The 11,538-nt window shown below is 44.6% G+C and overlaps 1 protein-coding gene across 2 annotated transcripts in view; it reads right to left on the bottom strand.

Annotated features, from left to right (window-relative positions):
- Positions 1-11,538, bottom strand: part of MICU2 (mitochondrial calcium uptake 2) — a 419,619-nt gene that overhangs the window by 74,933 nt on the left and 333,148 nt on the right. For both annotated transcript variants that reach the window (XM_068266953.1, XM_068266952.1), the window contains exon 7: positions 3,310-3,360. In XM_068266953.1, the coding sequence (XP_068123054.1) occupies positions 3,310-3,360 (51 nt within the window). The remainder of the gene's footprint in view (positions 1-3,309; positions 3,361-11,538) is intronic.

The following is an 11,538-nucleotide window of genomic DNA, read 5'->3' as shown; positions in this document are numbered from 1 at the left end:
TCTTAAAGCTGCTACTGCAGCCCCCCCCCCCCCCCCCCCCCCCCCCCCCCCCCCCCCCCCCCCCCCAAGTACGGTAGTTAAAGTGCCTGTACACTGCACAAACGTTGTTTTGTGGCTTCATTTATAATGTGCAATTGGCAGGTGACATTTTAATCATTCATATCATTGTCCATCCAGTGGAGCTCACAATCTAATTTTCTACATCAGTTGCACGCACCTGCCTTCAGAAATTGGTTTTAGAAAGGAACTAGTATAAAGCGGACCTGAACTCAGAACTTCCTCTCTGCTCTAAAAGATACGCAACTGCATAAAAGCCTTTAGGCCTTGTTCACCATTGCATTGAGCTCTCGCTATCGCCCGCGCTGAGCGATTATTTTTTTCCTAATCACTCTGCGTGTTATAAGCGCTTTCGAAGCACTTTAGCAGAGCAATTATTTAATTCACTTCCTGACATCAGTCAAGAAGTGATTGCTTTGCCCCCGGAAATGAATAAATACAATGTTTTCATTCATTAAAGTGCTGGGGAAATCGCTATAGAAAGCGCTTTGCGATTTCCCTATACCTTCCATTCAGGGCAAATCGCCCTGAAAACCGGTCATGCAGCGCTTTTGTCAGCGGCAAGAAAACGGAACGCCCCAATGAGAACCATTGGAAAGAATAGTGTAAGCGCTTTTAGGGCGCAAATAGCTTGTGCTTAAAAATTCCAAAAACACCTCTAGTGTGAACCAACCCTTAAAAAATACGTTGCTTTGTTACAGCTGATACAAACCCTGCAATAAATCTGCAGTGTGTCTACCTCCTGCTTTCACAGAATCAGACATAGTGCTAATATCCTTTGTTTATAAATTAGCTGCTATGCCGAGGCCTGCCAAGATTCCTGATGTGACACAGCTGAGCGATGAAATTAAACTTGTGATTATTAGTCACACATGATGGTGAGTTAGACAGGCTAAACTCTCTTAATCAGGGCTATGGTGTCAGTAAAAAAATCATCCGACTCCTAAGTTTATGAAACAGACTCCAACTCCAGGTACCCAAAATGGCTCTGAGGCCTAGTGCACACCAGAGCGGTTCGGCAGTGTTTTGCGATCCGCTTGCGGCTGCAGATACGCCTGGTCAATGTATCTCAATGGGCTGGTGCACACCAGAGCGGGAGGCGTTTTGCAGAAACGCATACTCCCGGGCTGCTGCAGATTTTGGATTGCGGAGGCGTTTCTGCCTCCAATGTAAAGTATTTTTAAAAGTAAAGTATTTTTAAAGTAAAGCGTTTTTGTTACAGAAGCTGTTCAGTAACAGCTATACTGTAACAATATAAGACATCTACTACACCAAAAACGCTTCCCAAAACCGCAAAACGCTAGCTGAAACGCTACAGAAAAATAAGAAAAAGCATTTCAAAATCTGCTAGCGGGTTTTGGTGTGCACCAGGCCTGACTCCTTGATTCCGACTCGTTAGTCTAATATTTACCAGGGCTGTGAACTTGGTACAAAAATCATCTGACTCAGACTCCTCAGCTAATGGTACCTCTGACTCCAGGTACCCAAAATTGTTTCTACTCCGACTCCACAGCCTTGCTCTAAATACATACAGGGTACATTACTCTATGCATTTCCTAATGTCCTGTGCAAGAGTTTGGGTTCACTTGATGTTTTGGTGGTATGTGAGTGGGAACTGAAGCTACAGTATTGCAGTTCCTCAAACACTGGACAGAGTAGCTCCAAGCTCAAGACACTGGTTCCAAGTGGCAAATGAAATCAGGACACTACTGCTATAAGGCAGCCATGCTACAAACTGAGTTATAGTCTTACCCATGCCCTCAGTGAAAGCCCAAATCCACCTGAACTGAGAAGGATATGGAGGCTGCCATATTTATTTCTGTTTAAACAAAGCTAGTAGTTGCCTGGCAGCCCTGCTGATCTCTTTGGCTGCAGTATTGTCTGAATCACATACCTGAAACAAGCACATGGGCAATCCAATCAGTGTCCAGTCAGAAGCATCAAATCTGCATGCCTGTTCAGAGTCTATAGCTAAAAGCATAAAGGGCAGATCAGCAGGATAACCAGGCATCCGGTATTATTCAAAAGGAAATAAATATGGCCGCCTCCATATCCACTCACATTAGGTGTGCTTTAAACCTGTCTGGTTTTAACCGCCCGCAGCGCTGTAATAAAAATGTATATTAAATACAGTCTGTATGTCCCCTATACTTCTGACTGCCGACACCGCTGGCAACCAGCAGAAGTCTCTCCAATGCGATTTCTCTAGTGTACCTCAAAACTAGAAAAGTTTAAAGTTTTGCTGCAGTTAGAAATTGAGAGTTTTAAGACGAAATTTCATTTCGACTACATGAAAAATCTGGAAAGTGTAAAACAATTTAACTGCTGGATTTTTGTTTCATTGTTTTAGCATTCCTTTCTTATTGTTTCATTCTTTGCATAACTGACTAAGTGAAAAGGACCCGCGATTACAAGGAATAGCCCACATGGGTCTTGCACAAGGGGGATGGAAGAAAGCATGGGTGTAACAATAGCCCCTGTGATTGCAGGTGGCCCAGGGGCTGTGAGGACCCCTCCTCCTCCAATCCACAAGCAGAGTAGTACAGGGAGCACTATATTTACCTGCTTCCAGCGCCGTGGATCTCTGTGCATCACAGCACACCCTCTCCGCTGCCTTTTGCCGAGCTCCTGATCACATGACTTGCATCGGTCATGTAATTGGGAGCTGGTGAATGGCAGCAGAGAGGATGTGCTGTGGCGCACAGAGGAGACCGGCAGCACTGGAACAGTTAGTGAGTGTAATATTACTTCCAGTGCTGTGGGTCTCCTCTGTACATCACAGCACACTCTTTCTACTGCCATTCACCGTCTCCTGATCACGTGACCGATGCGAGTCATGTGATCGGGAACTTGGCGACCGGCAGCAGAGAGTGCTGCTGCTGTGAAGCAGGTAAATAATAACGCTCCCTGTGCTACTCTGCATGGTGGGAGGGGGTGGTCGGAATGTTTACTGGTTGCCTGTCTGGTCCCAGGGGAGGGGGGGGGGGGGCTGCTATGGACCTAGGGAGCCCCATGAAATCTTTTTTGCAGGAGGCCTAATACATGGTAGTTCCGCAACTGGAAGAAAGTGGATTCTATAGGAACTGAGGCTTTAGTAAGGCCTAGATGTAGATACAGCTGGGGCAAGTCTCACCCTGGGTTCCTTATCCTGCTTCTTCTGTACTCTCCACGTTAATGACAAATATTCCCAGCAAGCTCCTCTCAGTTACCCCTGAGTGGGAGCCGCGCAGATTGCTCAGGATAACCACTTACCTGGGTAGAAGCTGTCTGGAGTTCATTTTTTGTGCCCATAATTTTCTGTAACTACAAAAACAGAGAAGAGAATTGTCAGTCCACTTTCCTATTCAACTTACAATATCAGTGAATTATTTGCTCTGAAATTCCTCCTGCTTAACGATAAATCTCAAATTTTGCAAACTCTGAAAAAGAAGCTTGTATCAACTATTTTACCCAAACGTTCTGAATGACGAATGATTCTAGTTTCACAACATCAGACCTTGGTCTGCCATAGCTGCATGTTCCTGCATTGTCTACTTGCTTGCCAATAATGGGTCTAGAAGGAACAGCTGCTGTCAAAGACAGCAACCAACTCGAATCGGCAAAAATGGGTGCACATTTGGAAATTTGGGCACCACCATAGACCTATCGCGGCGCCCAGAGGACAATTTGGGCAGCAGAGTTGATGGGATAGGCAAAGTGGTAGTGGAAAGGGAAGAAAATAGGGAGTAATAGCATATGTGGTCAGTAGAAGAGCCAGGCACCTCCGCCTGGCTCTTCTACTGACCACATATGCTATTACTATGTTGTTATTGCCTGACGAAGCAGGATCAAACCTGTGAAACGCGTTGCATTGGCCCCTGGAGTATGTAAATAAACTTATTCTATTTGACAAACACATTGGCATTTTTTGTGTCTGCTAGTTCAGTCCACCACTGCCTCCTCATGTTTTAAACTTTTTAAATACTTTTAGCTTTTTGGCACCTCTGTATCCATATTATGCTATATCAAGTCCATCCCTGGTAGAGGGGTGTTTCTCCCTTCTTATACTCATCTATGGAGAGCGACTTCTTAATCCTGAGTGGAGTCAGGTCCAATCTCCCCACCTGCCTATACAGTGGTTTCCTTTGAGGTAACCCTGCTTTGTGAGTATAGCTTATTACTCTACCATACTTCATTTCAACTACCAGTACATACCACACTATATTTGGCTCTTGGTGTCCCTACTCTGTGTTCTGGATTAGGGACATGGAGTTTGGCTATTATGTAGTCGAACCCAACAGCGTTACTAAAGTGTTAGTGGTAGGTGGAGGCAGGGGGTGGTTAGTGTTAGGGTAACAGTAAGCTAGTGTTAGGAGCAGATAGAGGAAAGGTTAGTGTGGGAGGAAGGTTAGGTAGAGCGATAGTAGAATAGAGGAAAAATTACCGATATTCTACTCTTGGAATTAGTCAGCGCCCAATAATAGAATAACAGTGATTTTCCCAATATGCTACTAGTTTTTTTTTCCAACACTCAAAGTTACTTGGCGCTCTTATTGCATGTCTGCAACCAATCAGGCTCTCCTTTACAGCAAAGACATTACAGATTGTTAAAGGATAGCTATGAGCAAATAAAAATAAAAGAAAAAAGGCATATTGCACCTACTTATGTGTAAAGTTTAATAAAGATATTGTAACTCCTGTGTAATCTCTTGAGATTTCCTGCAGAAGTCGCTGAAAAAAATCAAGCTGAATTCCTGTGTTTGGAAGACAACAGGAGGATGGATCTGTAAAGGTAGCCATACATCTAGCGATGATGGGCAGATTCAACCAAGAGACAAACCTCCCTCTAATCGAATCTGATTGGAGAGAGATCTGTCGGCTGCCCATACACCGCAGGCCGATTCCCAATTGATTTCAGCATGAAATGGCCGAGCCCACCACCGCTCTCCAGTGTATAAATGTTACCTCCCCCCCCCCCCCCCCCAATGGAAGAGTCTTGTCCCGAAGACGGATGGGCGCTGTGCGGTGGGCGACACAGGACATGTAATATATGAATGCAGACACGGGGGGCACATTTATATACTAGGGGGAACAGCGGCTGGGGATTTCTCGTGTTCGGCCCAATATCACTCTACGTTACCAAATCAACCACGACGGCCCAACATCTTGCTGCATGTTCGATCTATACGTTGGTTGCTTGTAATTGGTCGCATCGTTGATCGGGCATGCACTTGGCGACACCGATTTTCATCCAATTCGATAGTAATTATGGAATCGGATGGTCAAACGGCCGCAAGTCGAGGTATGTATGGCCACCTTAATCTACTCTTCATGTTGTCTCCCAAAGTCCCACAAATCGCCCAAAATATGAGCTTTAGGTGGAGTCCCAATTCACTTTTATCAGAGTTATATAAGTAAGCAGATATGTACCAACATCACATGCAGATGTAAGAAAGTGTAAAAGTAATCATGCCACTTGCATATAAAAATAAATCACATACCTTCCCATCCGTCTCATTCCTCAAAGGTCAGCAAGAATAAAAATTGGCTTGTGTTAAGTATTATTTTAAGACATTTCTGCTTTCCAGGTTACAGCATGGGGCGATTACAGCAGGCATTGCATTCTGCCTTAAAGAGAATCTGTACTCTAATATTCTTACAATAAAAAGCATACCATTCTATTCATTATTTTCTCCTGTGCCCCACTGTGCTGTTTCTGCCACTCTCTGCTGCAATCCTGGCTTGTAATTAACAGTTTTAGGCAGTGTTTACAAACAAACTAACCAGCTTCTAATAGACTTAGCTAAGCATAGTGTGTGAGTCATTCAGAGTGTGCAGGGGGCCTGCAGAGGGTGTGTATCGCTTCTACCAATCACAAGCAGCCCTGCACATTCCACACAATCAAGCCTTTTAGCCCGACAAACAGGACAGAGGAAAGATACATTGATTTATTACAGAGACAGTGCAGTTAGGAAAGACTGCAGTAAGCCAGAACAGATTAGAACAGGCATAGGAACTTATAGGATAGAAGAACTAAGGCTGAAAAATTTGTTACAGAGTCTCTTTAAGAATCTATTTTTCCAATTGCAGGTAACCTGAGCAGTAGTTATAAAGTATTTTAAAATCTAGAACCTCAGTCCTTGCACTAAAGTTCATCAATGACTTGTCAAAGTGCCGTGAAGGACAAATACAGCTTGCTTGTGAATAAACACTTCCGTAACTAGAAAATCTATTGCCTATATAGGTTGAATGCGGAATAACTTTAGAAAGCATCTATCATTTTTTGGAGAGCTGCGAAGGACAGGAAAGCTGTCCACAGTTGTAGTCGATAAGCACCCATGAGCTAACTTTCACTTCAGGCAACTGCCCACCATCAGCTTTAGGGCCGGTTCACACAGATGTCTCAACGGCTTTAAACAACGGCTGCTGCACTCGCTGTCCATTGACGTGAATAGACAACCGCCGGCACAAACGATTTCCATCATTTGAGCTTGATCCAGTTGTTTCCCATCTTCCCACTTCATCCTGGATGCTACATGTAGCAACCAGTATGGACTACCTGAGACACTGCCGTGTTCCCCTGCAGGGGTTAAAATGCTATGCTTTTGCTGAATGCCACCAAAGGATGAAAAAAAGTATTCCGTGGGACATTATCGCTGCAGGGGGCTGATAGACGCCCAAGGTAAGTGTCTGTTTTTCTCCTCAACCCCTAACAGAACTCCTTTAAGCATCCCAGTATGCATAGACTATAAAACAGTGGAGCACATCCCATTCAAAACTTGACAAACTGTATTTGACTAAAATGGACATGTCCCGAGTGCTAAATTTGCAAAAAAGCTGTTGGCCTTTGCACCAGCTACTTGTGAACTCGCCAGTATTCATGAGTGCACTGACTTTTTGCATTATGGATTATGCCAAAAGTTTTTTAAAGAACTTAAAAATGTTAAACGAGCCGTGTTTTGTGGAAATTGACAGAAGAATCACGACTGAGCATGCAGCAGGTGTCAGGTGGTTTGGGGGGAGGAAGAAAGGGCATTTGAGGAACACTTATTCTGCTTTATTACGCTGATGCTGCCTGTCAGAACCAGGAAAGGCCTTAAAGAGAACCCGAGGTGTGTTTAAAGAATGTTATCTGCATACAGAGGCTGGATCTGCCTATACAGCCCAGCCTATGTTGCTATCCCAAACCCCACTAAGGTCCCCCTGCACTCTGCAATCCCTCATAAATCACAGCCGTGCTGTGAGGCTGTGTTTACATCTGTAGTGTCAGTCTCAGCTGCTCCCCCGCCTCCTACATAGCTCCGGTCCCTGCCCCTGTCCCTTCCCTCCAATCAGCAGGGAGGGAAGGGATGCAGGCGGGGACCGGAGTTCTGCAGGAGGCGGGGAGAGCAGCAGACTGACACTATAGAGATAAACACAGCCAGCTCTGACAAGCTGTTTGTCAGCAGCGTGGCTGTGATTTATGAGGGATTGCAGAGTGCAGGGGGACCTTAGGGGGGTTTGGGATAGCAACAGAGGCTGGGCTGTATGGGCAGATCCATCCTCTGTATGCAGATAATATTCTTCAAACCCACCTCGGGTTCTCTTTAAATGAATCTTGTCAAATGTGACATAGGATTGACTGAAGCCCAGTTTTCTTATCTATGAGGTTGTAACCAAGTGTGGCTGCCTTCATCTTCTCACATCAATGACTCCATCCTATAGTATAATATATTGATGAAAACATTTGAGGAAGATGACTTTCTGAAACCTGACTCAATTCATTGCCTTTAAATACTCTTATTGGTCTTTCCTTAACAGAAAAACAATATTTGTTAACATAATAAGCCTACAACAATAGCCATAGGCTAGAACGAGAATTACGGCTGTATTGGCGCTCAGTGATTAATTTGGGCGCCGGTGATTGCTGGATGTAAGAATGGCTTCAGAGGCATAAAGAGATCATTTGCATATTCAGCAGAGGTGCATTATTGGTAACCACAGTTCTGTTTTAAAGAGAATCTGTATTGTTAAAATCGCACAAAAGTAAACATACCAGTGCGTTAGGGGACATCTCCTATTACCCTCTGTGACAATTTCGCCGCTCCCCGCCGCATTAAAAGTGGTTAAAAACAGTTTTAAAAAGTTTGTTTATAAACAAACAAAATGGCCACCAAAACAGGAAGTATGCAAGGATACAGAGGCGCCAGTAGGATAAAACAAGATAAAAGGTTTAAAACGGTTTAGGTGGCGGTGGTGGACCGTCCACACACAAACAGACAAAAAATCGCTGTTGATTGTAGAAAAAAAATTCACAATTTATTCACATACTCCTACATAAAAGTGCAACGCGTTTCACGGGCAAACATCCCGCTTCATCAGGCAATAAACGAACGGAGTATCTCACAGCTCTGAGTATATTGATAGCTTGGCACCTCTGTGGATGTTTGCCCGTGAAACGCGTTGCACTTTTATGTAGGAGTATGTGAATAAATTGTGAATTTTTTTTTTCTACAATCAACAGCGATTTTTTGTCTGTTTGTGTGTGGACGGTCCACCACCGCCACCTAAACCGTTTTAAACCTTTTATCTTGTTTTATCCTACTGGCGCCTCTGTATCCTTGCATATTAAGTTGTCCACCCTTGGTGGAAGGGTGATATACCCTCTTTTCCTATCTACAGAGAGCGACATCTTAGTCCTGAGTGAGGTCAGGCTTAATCTCCCCACCTGCGTATACAGTGGTTGCCTTAGAGCAACCCAGGTTTGTAAGTATAATACTTACTTTTAACATTTTTCTCTATTTATACAACATACTACACTATATTGGGCTCTCGGTCTCCCTTTTCTCAAAACAGGAAGTAGGTTGATGTACAGTATGTCCACACATAGAAAATACATCCATACACAAGCAGGCTGTATACACCCATCCTTTTTAATCTCAAGAGATCATTTGTGTGTTTCTTCCCCCCTGCAGCTATCTTCCACTGAAGTGTCAGGCTTTTTCTTCCTGCAGAGTGCAGACAGCTCTTCCTGTATGTAATTCCTCAGTATGTGAAAGCCCAGCCAGCTCAGAGGAGGATTTATCCAGCTTGTAAAAGATAATACAGCAGAGATAACCTGCCATAATCTAAATAACACACAGGCAGTGTGCAGAGAGGGGCCTGGAGGGTGGAGATGCATCACAGAACCACAACACTGAAGAACTTGGCAGCCTTCCAAACACAGGCTGACAAGTCTGACAAGAGAGAGATAAGTTGATTTATTACAGAGATGGTGATAGTAGAATGTGCTGCAGTAAGCCAGAACACATTAGAATAGCTTTTGGAACTTGAAGGATGATAAAAAACAGGATGCAATTTTTGTTACGGAGTCTCTTTAAGAAAGCAAATTACACTGGGCATTTCTTTTTTGGTAGGAGGGCCTTTTGGTCTCTTTTAGTCTTCTATACTTTCCTAGTGGTTCTGGGTCGTTAAAACCTCTATGACGTCTAATTAATAGCATTTACCTTCTAACTAATGGCATTCTATACTAGTAAATTACAAATTGGGTTTTAAAGGAGACTATAAACCCAGAGAAGCATTTTCCTGCTGTTTTATGGTGGGGATGAGGGAACATACTGTAAGATTTCCTCCCCTGGACTGCTGGAGAGGATTTGTCTGTTCGGATACACAAAGCACTCTGTGAGCATAATTATATCTCTATATTTGAACTTTTCTGCTCCGAGCAATTGTAAACAACAGCTGGATGATCACTCAACAGCCACTTGCCATGGCAGTGCAGGAGGGGGCAGCACTCCGGCTTTATAAATATTCTGGAAAACACCTTCATTATCAACAACACAAATAGCATAGTAAACACTTGCTAAAATGGAAATCTGAACATCTTGTGATTGTATTTTACAAACCATGTCACTGAAAAATGTCACATTTTAAAGTTAGCAGTGCAGCTGCCGTCACAGTGCGACTAAGCCCTGCAGCTTCCCGGAAAAAACAAAAAAACAAATATTATTTTAAAATTTATATAATGCCAGCATCTTCTTCCATGTTCATGCCACTATTTAACAATCAGTTGAGGTCATCTCTGTGGTTCAACTTGTTCACCCAGTGCAACTTAACCTCCCTGGCGGTATGATAAATGCGGCTGCGCGGCCACGGGAACGTTTTTTTCACTTTTTTTTTTTTAGCATGTAGCTAGCCTAGCGCTAGCTACATGCTTCCCCCCTCCCTGTGGCGTCCCCCAGTACGCGCCGATCGCCGCCGGCGCGTATGCCCATCCGGAAATCCCGTTCTGAACGGGATTTCCATGAGGGCTTCCCCCGTCGCCATGGCGATGCGCGCGATGACGTCATAGACGTCCGGACGTCAGAGGGAGTCCCGATCCACCCCTCAGCGCTGCCTGGCACTGATTGGCCAGGCAGCGCACAGGTCTCGGGGGGGGGGGGGGGCACCCTCTGATGCGGCAGGTAGCGGCGAATCGGCGCGAGGCGATCGTAAGTAACACGCAGCTAGCTGCGTGTATAAAAAAAAAAATTATACAGATCGGCCCAGCGGGGCCTGAGAAATCCTCCCGAGCGGCTTACCCAGTGTCCAGCACGGGGTTACCGCTAAGGAGGTTAAAGATCAAATTATTAGCATCAGATTTTCAATTCATTTGTGGTCAGGGCTGTATTTCTGTAGAGGCCACAAAGGCCCGGGCCTTGAGCAGCTATAGCACAAGGGGCATCTGGACATGAAATATAGTTGCTATATATGAAAGCAAAAGCTGCAAATGGGGAGCAACACATGAAAAGGGGAAAGTAGTGCTCAAAGGAGGTGTGAATAACAGAGAGGCTGCATACGTGGATGATAGGCATGAACATAATGATCCCCACCACCTTTAGAAATGTAGGTGAACTCGGCAACTTGAGGATGGCCAAGAGCCGGAAACAGTGGACTGTCTTGTCCTACGGTTCTTTTTAAATATGTATGTTTTTTAATAAACAAATGAAGATACATTTCTAAATGTGGTGCGGATCATTACGTTCATGCTGCACTTGTGATCCTGTGGCGTCCAGGATAGAATCTTCTGCATGCCTTGCTGTCCAGGCTTGGATGGTTAGCCAGTGAGTGCGGCTTCACCAAGAGAGCGATGAATGAGGGGGCTGCACATAAAATGGGAGGTGCACTGCTGTATGTGGAAGGGAACCTCCACATACTTGACCTAGGGGTGGTAAAAGTATAAATCCTGCCTTGCAACAGTGGCTGGATAGCGTACACATTAAGGGCTCTGTCTCTGACATAGGAGACCTGGGTTCAAATTTCGTGTCTCTTCATGTTCAGTAAGCCAGCACCTATTCAATGAGGAGACCTTGGGCAAGACTCCCTAACACTGCTACTGCCTTTAGAGTGTGCCCTAGTGGTTGCGGCTAAGGCTCAGTTCATATTTGAGTGGATGGAAAACAGCATGGTAAGGATGTGCTGTGTTCTGTCGCACGTCCTCGCTGTCGTTCACAATACCTGCTGTTTTGCACTCTGCCCACAGTC

The sequence above is a fragment of the Hyperolius riggenbachi genome, chromosome 2 (assembly GCF_040937935.1).
Source record: "Hyperolius riggenbachi isolate aHypRig1 chromosome 2, aHypRig1.pri, whole genome shotgun sequence".
In the NCBI taxonomy this organism is placed as follows: Eukaryota; Metazoa; Chordata; class Amphibia; order Anura; family Hyperoliidae; genus Hyperolius; species Hyperolius riggenbachi.
This window is presented reverse-complemented; position numbering and strand designations above follow the sequence as displayed.